This window comes from Pteropus medius, unplaced genomic scaffold (genome assembly GCF_902729225.1).
Source record: "Pteropus medius unplaced genomic scaffold, Ma_sr-lr_union100, whole genome shotgun sequence".
Taxonomy (NCBI): Eukaryota; Metazoa; Chordata; class Mammalia; order Chiroptera; family Pteropodidae; genus Pteropus; species Pteropus medius.
In genome coordinates this window covers 297,869-310,612 of record NW_024350319.1, presented here as the reverse complement: position 1 = coordinate 310,612, position 12,744 = coordinate 297,869, and the positions used below count along the sequence as shown (strand labels likewise).

Below are 12,744 nucleotides of genomic sequence, written 5' to 3'. Positions count from 1 at the left end.
GGTACTGGCAAGAAAGGAAAGGAAGTTCAGGTTGAAAGAACAGCTTAGGCAAAAGCAGAGAGGCAGAAAATTATAGACCATATAAATAGAAATACAAATTTGGCTGGAAATGCATAAAGGGGTATAAAGGGGCCTAAAAAGAAATAAAGGCCCAAGCATGAAACAAAGAAAATTCTGCTAAGGATCTAGTATGGAAGTCTACCAACCACATTGGGACATTGAGACCACCAATAGAAATCAAAACCCCAACCTGTGCTATAAGTAGGATGGGCCAGTTGCAGGGGCTTTGAATGAGTCCTGATTTATCATTTCAGGACATAGGATCTCTACAGAGTAACTAGTGCTTAGCATATGGCAGGGCTTAATTAATACTACAACAACCTCATAGAAGGAACATGCTCCCCACGTGCACAGAGGAAGCTCCCATCTGTATGCACAGGCAATTACAAACATTCCAAATACTCTGCCCTGAACCCTGCAAGCACATCAAATACTCATTGTAAAAGGTCACCCAGCAAACAGCTCTGATCAACCCAGGCTCAGGCAGAATCAAATCCCCTAAATAAGATCCACTAGACGCAGTGTCAGGAAGGTCAGAAACAACTCTATTTCACATCTTGAAGCATTTTTACCATGTGGAACATTTTAGAGTAAGAAGGGAAGAGAGAGAGGGAGAGAGTAAGGGAGAGAGAGAGAGAGAGAGAGAGAGAGAGAGAGAGAGAGAGAGAAGAAGAGAGAGAGGGAGAGAGGGAGAGAGGGAAAGAGGGAGAGAGAGAGAGAGAGGAGGGAGAGCAGGAAACCTCTCCAGAAAGAACAGAATTGTAAGTCATTAAATGTTAAATGATCAAAAAATAAGCAGAGAATTTATTTTGCCCCCTCTCACTTCTACTGATTTAAAAAGCAGTTGATTTCAAAGTAGGCCATGCCAAAATTCATAATGGAGTTTCACTCCTCCCCTCCTCCACCTCCCCCATGTGTGCCCACTGTATACCTTTGTCGAGTTCACTTGAAATGTTCCATGATGAGGTAGGCACTAACTCAGCAGTGACTGACAACTCTGTTTCTGAAAAGAAAAAGAAGGGAGGGGAAAAAGACAAGGGCAATATTAACCACAGTAACTTATGGGCTGTTAGAAGCATTACAGGAGCTTTCCAAAGGCCCTGCCTTCTGAGAGAGACCACTGCCGTCCATCGCTTATTAAACTGGAGTAGCTGTTCTGCTTGCCAGGCAGAGGCGCCTGCATTACAGAGGCTATCCAAATGAACAGTCTGTAGGCCAGACCTAAAGATTGTTTCTTTAAAACATGGGTTCGAAAATTAAAATACAGATATTTTGTTAATGAGAAACCAAATCTGCAGAGATGACCAAACATTGTCAAAAATAAACTCCTCACTTGTTAGAAGACCAGTTTTAGATGGATATATTTATTCATAGTCTTCCCATGAAAAACAAGAACAATGTTGCTGATTTCACTTGTGTTTGTGAATTGATAGTATTTCTCTTAACAGAGAAATTCAGTCTTCTATTGAAACTAAGTCAAGACAAATGAAAGCTAAGCATTTGAATATGGAGTTATTTGTGGTTATGAAACTTAAAAGATAAAATTTAAAACTACCATAAATTAAAGCAAACATGCAAGTCAATAATCTCAAGGGCTTAATATACTATGAAGATGTAAAAACTCAATAATATACTGTAATATACAAATGATATTTTTGTTTTTCTTGAAAATTTAAGCCATGACACCACCCAACCAGCACATTTTAACAGGATTGCACTAATCTCTCCTTAAGTGGTATCTACACACACAGGCAGACAGACACACACACATACCATATTATAAAACTTTAGTGCTGTGCAGGGTCTCAGAGAGCCCAGAAACTAGGTCATTAGATATAGGGCACCCATGTTGTCAATACACTTCCTTCATTCTGGTGCAGATATCATTATTCAATCATGGTCCTTTTGTCTATTAAACCTGGGATCTGCCTTAGAGTCTTTTGAACATAGTACTCTAGGTAGCCACTAAACATGGATCTGAGTTAGAACACAAGGTAAGTTTTAGTAAGTGGAAGAACTGGGATTCAAATCCAGGTCTGCCTGACTCCACCACCCACACAACTCCCAGCAGCCCATGCTGCCTAGTCCTCAAGTCTGAAACCTGAGTTGTGTTTCACCTCACCTCTCTCTCACTTCACCTTATCACTTAGATAGATAAGCACACTTTCTACATTTCCTTATTTACTGATGGGGACTGTCTACCCTATTGCCATAGAAACCATACACTATCATCAGTGAGCTTTGCTAAGGACAGGATGTTTACCCACTGAGACCTTGCAGAGGCTCACTTGTAGTTCGTCTACTGGATCTTCGATCAACCTGCCACACATGGCAGAGACAAAAGTGTTGTCTGGTTTGTGCATACCTCTTTGTCTTTCCTCTTTCCCTGTCCAGGTGGGAAAGAAAGCAAGTGGGAAAGAAAGTAGAGAAACCACACCTACCCTCCCGCCTCAAAGGGGCCCAGTCACCTCCTACATACTGAGCTAAAATAAAGCATAGATTCTTTTAAAGAAACCTTAAGTCAGATGGACAGTGTGACAGGGATCTTAAAGTAGACAGAATTCCAAAATATGAAACTAGAAAGGAAAGTTTATCCAAGTAAGAAAAATGCTTAACGCGAAACCTCAGTAGAAGGCAGTGCTTCTGTTACCAACCACTTGTCCTGGAATGGATATTTCATGCAGATAATTTCACCAGGAAGGGCTAATTGTCTACATATTTGTGATCTCCACCTATGACTCTAACCACAACTGTACTCTGAGCCCCATCCTGCTGCCACCCACTTTGGCTCTTTGAATAATAGCTCCTTGTTTGCAGTATTATGGGCTACTGTGGTTCGCCTTGTAAAAAGGCTCATCAAGCACTACAACATCCAGACTTCTGGGAGATTGGGAATAGAAGCATGGCAGCCATGGCAGCATTTCAGGCATGGAAGCAAAGGGTGGGGAAGTGGTGGGATTAAGACAGATCTTGACGCATTTACATTCAGTATTTTTATAGCTTCATCTTACTGCTGCTCACAGTTAAATTGCCAGCAATATAGGTTTTGCTTTACAGTAGTAATTTTACAGAAAGTTGCTTGTATGTCCCTTGGTTTTTATAACCTAAGTTTGAATTGTTGATTAGATATAATTGGGGACTGATGACAAATGAATAGATTCTTGGCACTGTTAACAGTGCAATTGTCCCCCATGTGTCCCTGGACAATAATTACCACTCGGTTCTTGGGCTATAGCAAAGATAATTTCAATTCACAAGCTCATTAAGGGATTGTGATGATTCTAAGGAATTCTGTTCTCAGCTTCAAGATCTATTCCTTTAGATAATCACATGTTCGGCTTCTCAGATAAAATGATAATAAAAATAGATAAAATATTTTAAAATATGTGTAATCTCCTGAGAAATATTATCTTGAGGCCCCCTTTTTTTTAAATTAAAGACTGATTATTTTATGTGAAAGTTTAATATTAGTAATTCCCCGTCATAAAAATTGTGTTTTATAAGCTTTTCTTTTTTCCCCTAAAAGGAAGGCTTAACTTCAAGTAAGAAGAGCTGAGCACATCTCAACTTGACCTCCCTTGATTCCAGGGTCAGCAGCAGTGTTAGAGAGACAAGACCATGAGTGTGGACCCCATACGATCTCCACTGATGGATCAGTTCCTCTCCTATATGCCTCACCATGGTAAAAGGATGAGATATTTAATACCAGGCTAGTAGCCTCTCTTTGTGTAAAATGATTGTGGTAACGGCAAATCAGTATGTCAATTAGGAGACAGTAGAATATTGAATGAAAATACACACCTCGATTAATATACTAATTTCTGCTACTTACTAATTCTGTGATCATGTGCAAGTTACTTTCTGTAAAATAGGGACAGTAAAATCATCTCACAGGACTGTAGTAAGGTTTAAATTAGATAATACACCAAAAGTGTCCCGCATGGTACCCAGCATAGAGTGGACACCCAGATCTTTATTGTCTTCCCGTCTGTCTAGTAAGGCAGATAGTGGTCATCTTCTATGGGCACATACTCTGTTTAGCTGCTATGTCACTGTCTAGGTTTGAAATAAGACATATGCCGTGCTTTTAGAAAGACTCTTATTTCGCTTGCCTTACTAATCCAAGCCAATCTTTTCATTTTGTGAGGTTTTCCTGAATTGGTCACCAGTTCTCAGAGAACATAAGTGTTTTTATGTGATTTTATCCAATTTAGGCAAATCAAGTATGTTTTAGAAAACCCAGCTCTTATCTTTCCTGACCTCTGCAGGAGGGCAAACCATTCTTCTCCTGATTTGATCAATAGGAGCTATTATCTTTGCAGTTTCACTGATGATTGACTTTTTGGCACCGATTCTGCAAACCATAAGGTTTTGGTATTTAAGCCTGAACAGTGGGAGTGTTATTTGGGGGAAAAGGAAAAACAAAAAAGGCTTGAATCCTCCTCATTGATAAAAGCCTGTACTCTCCAAAAGGATTACTGGTTCATCTCAGCAGTTGGCAGGTAGAGACTCGACGTTCACAGGATGCAGAAGCTCTTCCAAGAAGCACCCAGCCATGCCACATCCTGTATCCTGATCCAGTGATACATGAGGTTACACAGGCACAGACCAGTATACTCATGACACTAGTGTCCTACCCAGTGGTCACAAAGAAATGTGTAGGGAACAAATGGCTACCCCAGTGCCTTTCCTCTAAATGTAGCAAAGCCATGAATTTGTTGAAGAAAAATTAAAAATAACCTCAAATTTATGGTATTATTCATCTTTTTACATAGAGAAAATTGCAAAAAAAAAAAAAGTCTGGGTTTTCTCACTGTCTAAGAGGTTCTGCTTGTGCTCAGAGATTTTCTCAACAACTCTATAAGGTAAGATTTTTAAGACTGAAGAACTTGAAGCAGAGTTATACTAAAGCACTTACCTACTTAGCTTATTGGGGTGAGGATGGCGATTGTGATCAAACCCAGGCAGTCTGAAGGCAGAGCCAGAGTGGCTCAAATTGTGCCAAAATGTGGAAGAGGTCGAGGTGGGAGCTTACTCTCCTGCTTAATCCCCTTAGCCCCACAGAACCCAGACCCTGTGAACTCTAAGCCCTGCAGAACGCAGTGTGAGAACCAGTACCAGAGGCCATACTCCTTTCCCCTCGGTGCTTGGTTCCCTAATTCTAAAACCTGAAAAAGATGGTGGGCAACACAAAGGAAGGAGAAAAAATACTTCTTGAACCACACTTAAATGCCTTTTTCCCCTTTGGAAATACTTTTCTTTTTCTTTAAATCTATTAAATTGATATTTCGGATCACACGCATTCCAGTATTTAAAGGAATTATGCTACACAAAGAAGCACAATGACACACACCTTCTTTAAAGTGAATACAGATAGTCCTGAAAACTATCTTACTTAAAAACTATCATACTTGAGCTGTCTGTCCTCCATGGAACTCCAGAGATCCATTCACTTACTCCTATTCATCCAACACACATGCGTGTGAGTGCTATCTGTGTCTAAGAACTGGGATTCAAAAGTTTGACCTGCTCCCTAACAATTTGAAGAACTTACAGTCTAGTAGGGGAGAAGCACAGGAACACAATTATAAACAGTGTGATAGGGCAATGATAGAAACTGATGGAAATGGATGCCCCAACCCAATAGTCATTCCTCCCACCCCGCCCCAACCATGCTAAAAATACCAAGAGTACTAAATAAAATATCACAAGAAAAAAACATAATGCATAGCTGAGATTGAAAGAAAAAAGATATTCTCAAGGTGCCAAAAAGGAAGAGAACAGTAAGGAAAACTGATGCAGAAGGTGCCTATTAATATAGGCCCTCTGGGCTGGGGGCTGCAACTTCAGTGCTTATTTGAAAACTAAAGCTATGGCCAGAAGGAGATCTGAGCTCTTGCCTAAAGCCTTTACTAGAACCTGGGAGAGTCTCCCATCTGTGGGAGGGGCTGGAAACACTTCCTCCTGTGGACCAGACAAGCTGCTAGGGCCCTTGCAGTCCATCCAGAACTTGGGTAGGGTGGGAGTGGGAGGAAATGTCTACACAAGAAATCAAAAGGGTGTGTAAAGACCAGAGAAGTCCAATGTACCCTTTACCCGGTTCCTCTCCATGGTTACAACTTATATCATCATGGTACAATACCAAAACTAGGAATTTGACATTGTTGCAATGTGTGTATAGCTCTATGTCATTTCACAACATGTGTAGATGTGATGAAATTACTAGTGCAATCAAGACAAAGAACTATGTCATCCTCAAAGATCTCTCTGAATAGTCACACCCATCCCCCTCCTCCCAACCTTACCTAACCTCTGGCAACCAGTAATCTGTTCTCCATCTCTACAATTTTGTTGTTTCAAAATATTATAAAAACGAACTCAAACAATGCCTTTGAGATCCATACAATAGCTGTGCATATCAATGATTTATTATTATTATTATTATTATTATTGTTGTTGTTGTTGTTGTTGTGTAGTGTTCCACAGTATGGATGTACTACACTTTGTTCAACCATTCACCTCAGACATTTGGTTGTTTCCATTTTCTGTCTATTAAAAATATAACTGTTATGAATTCACTTGAAGACTTTTGTGCTAAATTCTTTATTTCAGTAAGAAAGACGTTGAATCTAGGAGTTGTATGCAAGAAGCAATAATAAGCAAACAAATTGGGATAGATGTTGAAAATGTTAACTAAGACTTGACTCAAAGCTAAATATATGATATTTCCCAAGGAGAAGTCCAAATGAATGGACCCAAAGTTAGCACTCCCTCTTTTGCCCGGGGTGTCACTCAGCGGAGCCTTAGTGCACAAAAGAATTAGTTTATATTTCTGGCTTCAGAACAAACTGGCAAAGAAAGAGTAAAGAAGAAAAGAAAGCATGCTGAAAAATGCTTAGCTCAGAAATTGGTCTTATCTCCCTACAGAGGTTTTATTTCATTTCCTTTCCGGTGCTGCAGCCACCTTAGATTTCCAATGACATCAACAAACTTCACTCTTTCCTTCTGGTTTCCACTTGGCTGCTCTTCCTTATGTGCTTTTCTCCCCAAAAGCGCCTTCTGGCAATTTTTCCTTCTTACTCATCCTTCTGTGTCATCTGTCTTTGTCTTCCGGTATTTGTCAATTTTCTCCTTTGTGTGGCCCACGCACACTTTCATTTCAAATTCGTAATCCGTTTTGTAGTAAAAGTCTATTACCCTGTAACTGTCTCTTGCCAATTCAAAGTCACCTGTCACTCAAAAGAAACAAGAGAACCAAGAAAGATGCTCTCCTAGCTGCAATGCCATGACAGCCCGAGTGTTTATTCCTGACTCTTGCGAAATAAACAAAGTCTTGGTTAAATCCTATACACACTGGGAATGAAGTTAAGTTGCGTTGGGTGTTCCCTAAAGCCATAGTGTGTTAGCATGAAACTGGAAAACGAGATGGTCAGAAGGATTTCTTTTAAAACTCCTTACTTTCCCCTAGAGTTTAACGTTATTATGTTCATTTATTTGTTTGTTGATTTATCCACCCATCAATCCATCCATCCAACAAATGTTTATTGAGCACCTACTCTCTTCCAAACTAGATAAGTGCTAACTAGGTGCTAGGATATAATGGTGAACAAAATCAAGATTGTTCCTTCCTTCATGGAGCTAACTGTGTGGTAGGGACACAAAGAAGTAAAGAAAGAATTAAAATATAGTATGATAAATGCTGTGTATGGGGTGGAGGTGGGGGTGAGGACAAAGACACCTAGCACAGCCTTGGAGGATCCTGTACTGACCAAATATTTTGGTGATGAAACTTATGTGGTTTCTGGAGAGCCAGATGCTTAGATGGACACAAGGAGCCTAGATTCTCTAATTTCCTTCTTTGAATAAAACAAGATTTTTTTTTTCCTGCAAAAAGTGAACAAAGAACTGAAAACTCTACAGTGGGGATACCTTCACCTGATGTAATCACATGACTGCCCTTGCCCACATGATTTGGCTACTAAACAGAGTCTTCTATTAGAAATAGGAAATGCCTCTCTCCTGGGTTTAGTGATGTGGCTCTAGCCCTGTGGACTTCCTAAATCAATTCCTTAACCAGGACTTGGTCTTTTGTGCTTTTATCTCTTTAGCAACATAAATATCTGTTAGGACTGGAGAGTTAGTCTAATCTAAGAGGTTCTAAATTTTGGTTTCCTTTTACCTTTCTAATTTATACTTGGCTCTAGAAAGAGAGAAAATAATTGTCCATTCAACGTGGTACTATGTACAGGTTAAATGACTTCTGCCCCAGCCAGATCCATGAGAAAATAGAAAATAAATACACACACACACACACACACACACACACACACACACACACACACAATATTTGATAAACAAATTACACCTCTTTGAAATAGTATGATGTTGACATCGATCTTTCTTGTGTTTGAACCTCAAATAGAATACTTCTGTTTCAAACTATGTTTAAATCACAGCAAAACAACGTACAGTTAGCAGGGAAAAAAAAATGAATCTGCTAACTCACCGATATTCAGTTTTCTATTGAAAAGAAAAAATATGGAATTACTCTAATATCCTACTTTACAATTTGCGTTTAATTCTATGGTCCATGTGTCCTTTGGTCCCCAGTGAGTACGTGTTCTTCCTTTCATTTTGATTAGATAGTAAACTTCCTGAGGCCAAGAATCATGTCTCACACATACTCTGTGTCCCTCCCTGATTTCCACGTTATCCTGGAACAGGCTAGATAGGAGGCAGCCTAACAGTGGGATAAAAGGTATGACTTTAGAGTCAGTCGTGTTCAAATCCCAGCTCTGTCACATACTAGCTTATGACTCTGGGCAAATTACTTTATACTTCGAAATGTCAGTTCTTCATTCATAAAATGGGCATGATAGTAATCATGAGGATTATCATGAGGATCATCATGAGGATTAACTAGGAAAATATTCAGAGATGAGTTCAGTGCCCCCAAAATAGTAACTTTCCACAAAGTAACAACTATCACTACCCGGTAAAGATTTTTTTACTTACCATAGGTACAGCTTGAAGCATATTTAATACAGTGATTCCCAAACTCAGCTGAGGAGCACATTAAACAAATACAGATTCTTGGACCCCTATTCCTAAACTATTAAATCTCCCTAGGCGAATCTTATATAACCAGCCTAACACTGGTCCTCTATAAACCACCGGTTTAGGGATACTCAAATAATAATATACCTGTAAAAAATGAACAACGAACAAACAGAAAAAGGTTTAAATGAACTGAGAAGTTTAATGTCACAAAAATCTAGGCAAAAAGGAGTTGGTACACTAAAATTTAACTCTTATTTTTGTCATAAAATTCCAAAGTGGTTAGCAACCTCAATATTGAGATAGCCCAATGAATATTAACCAAGAAAAAAAGTGATACCTCCTTTATGTTTTTAAAGCCAAATATATATAGTTAACTTAAAGATTCTCTTAATTGGTTGACCAACAATTTAGCCAATTAGACTTTTAGGAGGAAAATTATCAAACTGTAAAGAGCAGGGTGGTATTGTCTCATCTACTATCTATATTACATAGGACTTCAATGGCTGGGAATTTTATGTTCGTGGAGCTCTCCACCAAACAGGCAAATTGAGAACACTCTAAAATCGTGCAGTCATCCTACTCTAGGCATAGGAGAAAGAAACAAAATCCTTTTCAGCTTTGATTCTCAGCCACTTATAGCATCTACAAAGAGAAGCCCACTTTGGATGCAGTTGAAAGAGCTATTAAGATTCCAAGCACCTCACAGTAATACAAGTACCTTGTATTTAGGTAGCACTTTTCCTTTCAATAAAGTCTGTACACAGAACAGACATTAGCTCATGACTCCACATGTGAAGGATCAAGGCTCGAGATAATCATACCCTGGTTGGAGTTGAGGAAACCCAGACGCGGCCAAGGAACTTGCCTAAGGTCCCCTGGCATGTCATCAAATGCCAGGAGAATGGAACCACGATCTTCCTCATCCAAACCTGGCTCCATACAGGCTCTCTATTACACTTCTAATGAAGCCTCTTCCTCAATTTTAAGCTTTTTTTTCTAATCTCCTCTAGCACACTGTTAATTCAATCATTTCAAAGTTCCAAAGAGTAAAAAGTGAAATTTTTTAAAAGAACTATTTCCAGAAAAAAAATTTATTGAAAGTATAATTTGTACTTTCTGGCTATCCCTGGAAACCAAGTGTTCAAGTTAATGGGATTGAGAGACTCCTGGATTAGTGGAAATTATTTTAATCAGAGAAGTAAGTTTAGGAGGATTACTATTATCCTGCAAGATATTAAGATGGTTTTGCTCCGTCCATATTAGCCTGGGCGTGTAGGATCTAGATGGCTGGCAATTTTCAAATACTTAATTTGCCTCAAATTGCTCCAGTTTAAAATGTTTTGCCCGTCTGGACTGAGTTTCCTGTACTACGTCATTATTGATAGATAGCCTAGGGAGATCAATAATTAAAATTAAATACAGGGAAACATTAAGCAGAACATAAGTTGGGACAAGAATCCCTTCCCAGAGCCTCTTAGCTTAATCTCTCCCTCTTCTGAGATCCCATAGTGTTTTATTTGTTCCTCTCTCAAGACACTTTACACTTTGTCCTAAGGGGAACTAGAATTGCTTTATATGCTGCTTTACCAAGATTGCGTGGTTCTTGAGGCTAAGGATGAGGTCCTACTTATCTCTACATTATTCACAGCATCGACTGTTGCATTGTACATACAGTAAGCACTCAACAAATGTTTTCTGAATGTATAAGTGACATAATAACTGCAGTCTCCATATAGTATCACATTTATTTGTATAAGGTAATGTGGTAGATTGCAAAATGGCCATAATTCATTCTTCCCTGGACCCACAACTTTTTGTAGCTCTTCCCAGAAAAGATGGAGTCTATTTCCCCAACTCAAATCTGGACTGGCCTTTGTGACTTGCTTTAGCTAACACAATGTGCCAAGATCAGCTTGGCCCAGACCAGACCAAAGAACCACCCAGCCAACACGAGATAAATAAATGCTTGTTGTTTTTGGACATTAAGTTTGGGGTTTGTTTGTTATATAACATTATTTGTGGGCAATATATACTCATTTAACAGATGAAAACACTAAGGCTCAATGAGGTTAGGAATGAGCCTAAAGCCATAGAGTGAAAAGGCCAGGATCTGAACCCAATCTTTCTGATTCTGCAGTCTTTCCACTAAATAAACTGACTGAATTTCAAATATTCTTGTGCATTCAGAAATAAGTTTGAGAAACCAGAGGCAAGAGACAAATAGAAGAGGAGCTTCCTTTCATTGCTGTGAAGCACGATAAAGAACTGCTTCATGGGTGAGCCATCCTAGTCTAATGTCAGGTCTTGGTAGCTCGTTTGATTAGATTTAAGAGATGCAAAAGTACAGAATCCCTTTCAAGCAATGATCTGGAAGAAATGGTATGCCCACATCCACAAACACAGAGTTTAACTAATAGCAATTGCTATTCAAAGTTTGTAATTTGGTCATTTCCTCGTGCAATATATTTCTTATTCATTGTCTTATCAGAGAGAAAAATAATTTTGCATGCAGTTACTTTTGTGAGAATGCTCTTCCACTATCAATCTGTCAAGACTATTGTGGTTTTCCGACCTGCTGGAAACAGTTTGAGCTGATTCCCAGGTGTCGATATCTGCATCTGAAATGTAGTTCTAACTGCATACAGCCTTTAAGCAGCATTGGTATTTGTGGCTGCAGGCATGGGAACTTTTCACAACAATGCAAGACCATGCTTTGGATTTGATAAAAGGCCTCTCTTATGTGAAAAGGGAGGGTTCTTCCTCCTCCCAGAGCTGTCAAACAGCAGCATCTCAGGAGGCCTTCCTAGTCAACTGCAGTGAACAGGAACGACCAATGCTACTGTGCACATGATGGATGGGGCGGCCTGTTCGCTCATGTGTGTCACCTAGCGAATGGGCTATTTGATCTCTGGCTGATAAGAGAATGTTGTTAATAGCTGCTTTGCTCAGAGAAGGTGTATACCTTCCCCACATGGAATGTGGTCATCCATTTTCAGTCAGGGATGACCAAGGTATTTGGGGAAATTTGTTGCAACTGGTGGAACTGCTTGGGAGAGAGAAGCAACCCGACTGGTTCTGTTTTGCTGTTCTTCCCTTAAATCGACAGTAAAGGTCCCACACTGTGACATCATTCACTAGACTGCCTCCGCCTTCTGCAGGCCTTACCCCTAAGCCTTCTCGCTGCCCTCATTTTCTCCTGACCTGCTGCCTCGAGGTCCCCAGCAATGAAGTATATCCTTAGCACGTGGGAGAAATTTATTTAGCAATCTTGGAGTGGAAAAGTCTTTTCAAAGCTTGACACAAAACCTAAAAGCCATAAAAAGAAAGATGATAAATTTGATTACACTAAAAATATTCTACGAGGGAAAAAAAAATAATATCAAAAGACAAGTGAGAAACTGGCAAAAAAATTATTGCAATTCAAAAAGCAATGGGCTAGCTGCTACTATATAGTAAGCAAAAGCTCCTAAAAATAAGCAAAAAAAAAAAAAAAAAAAAATCCAAAATCCAAGAATACAATAAGTGAGCTAAAGAACAAATAATTTACAGATAAGGAAATATATGTAGTGCTTAAATACACAAAAACATGCTAAGCTTACTGTTAATATAAGAAATATAAATTAA

The 12,744-nt window shown here is 39.2% G+C and overlaps 1 protein-coding gene across 3 annotated transcripts in view; it reads right to left on the bottom strand.

Annotated features, from left to right (window-relative positions):
- ROR1 (receptor tyrosine kinase like orphan receptor 1) overlaps nucleotides 1–12,744 on the bottom strand; it is a 366,292-nt gene that overhangs the window by 158,323 nt on the left and 195,225 nt on the right. For all 3 annotated transcript variants that reach the window (XM_039838484.1, XM_039838485.1, XM_039838483.1), the window contains exon 2: nucleotides 992–1,063. In XM_039838484.1, the coding sequence (XP_039694418.1) occupies nucleotides 992–1,063 (72 nt within the window). The remainder of the gene's footprint in view (nucleotides 1–991; nucleotides 1,064–12,744) is intronic.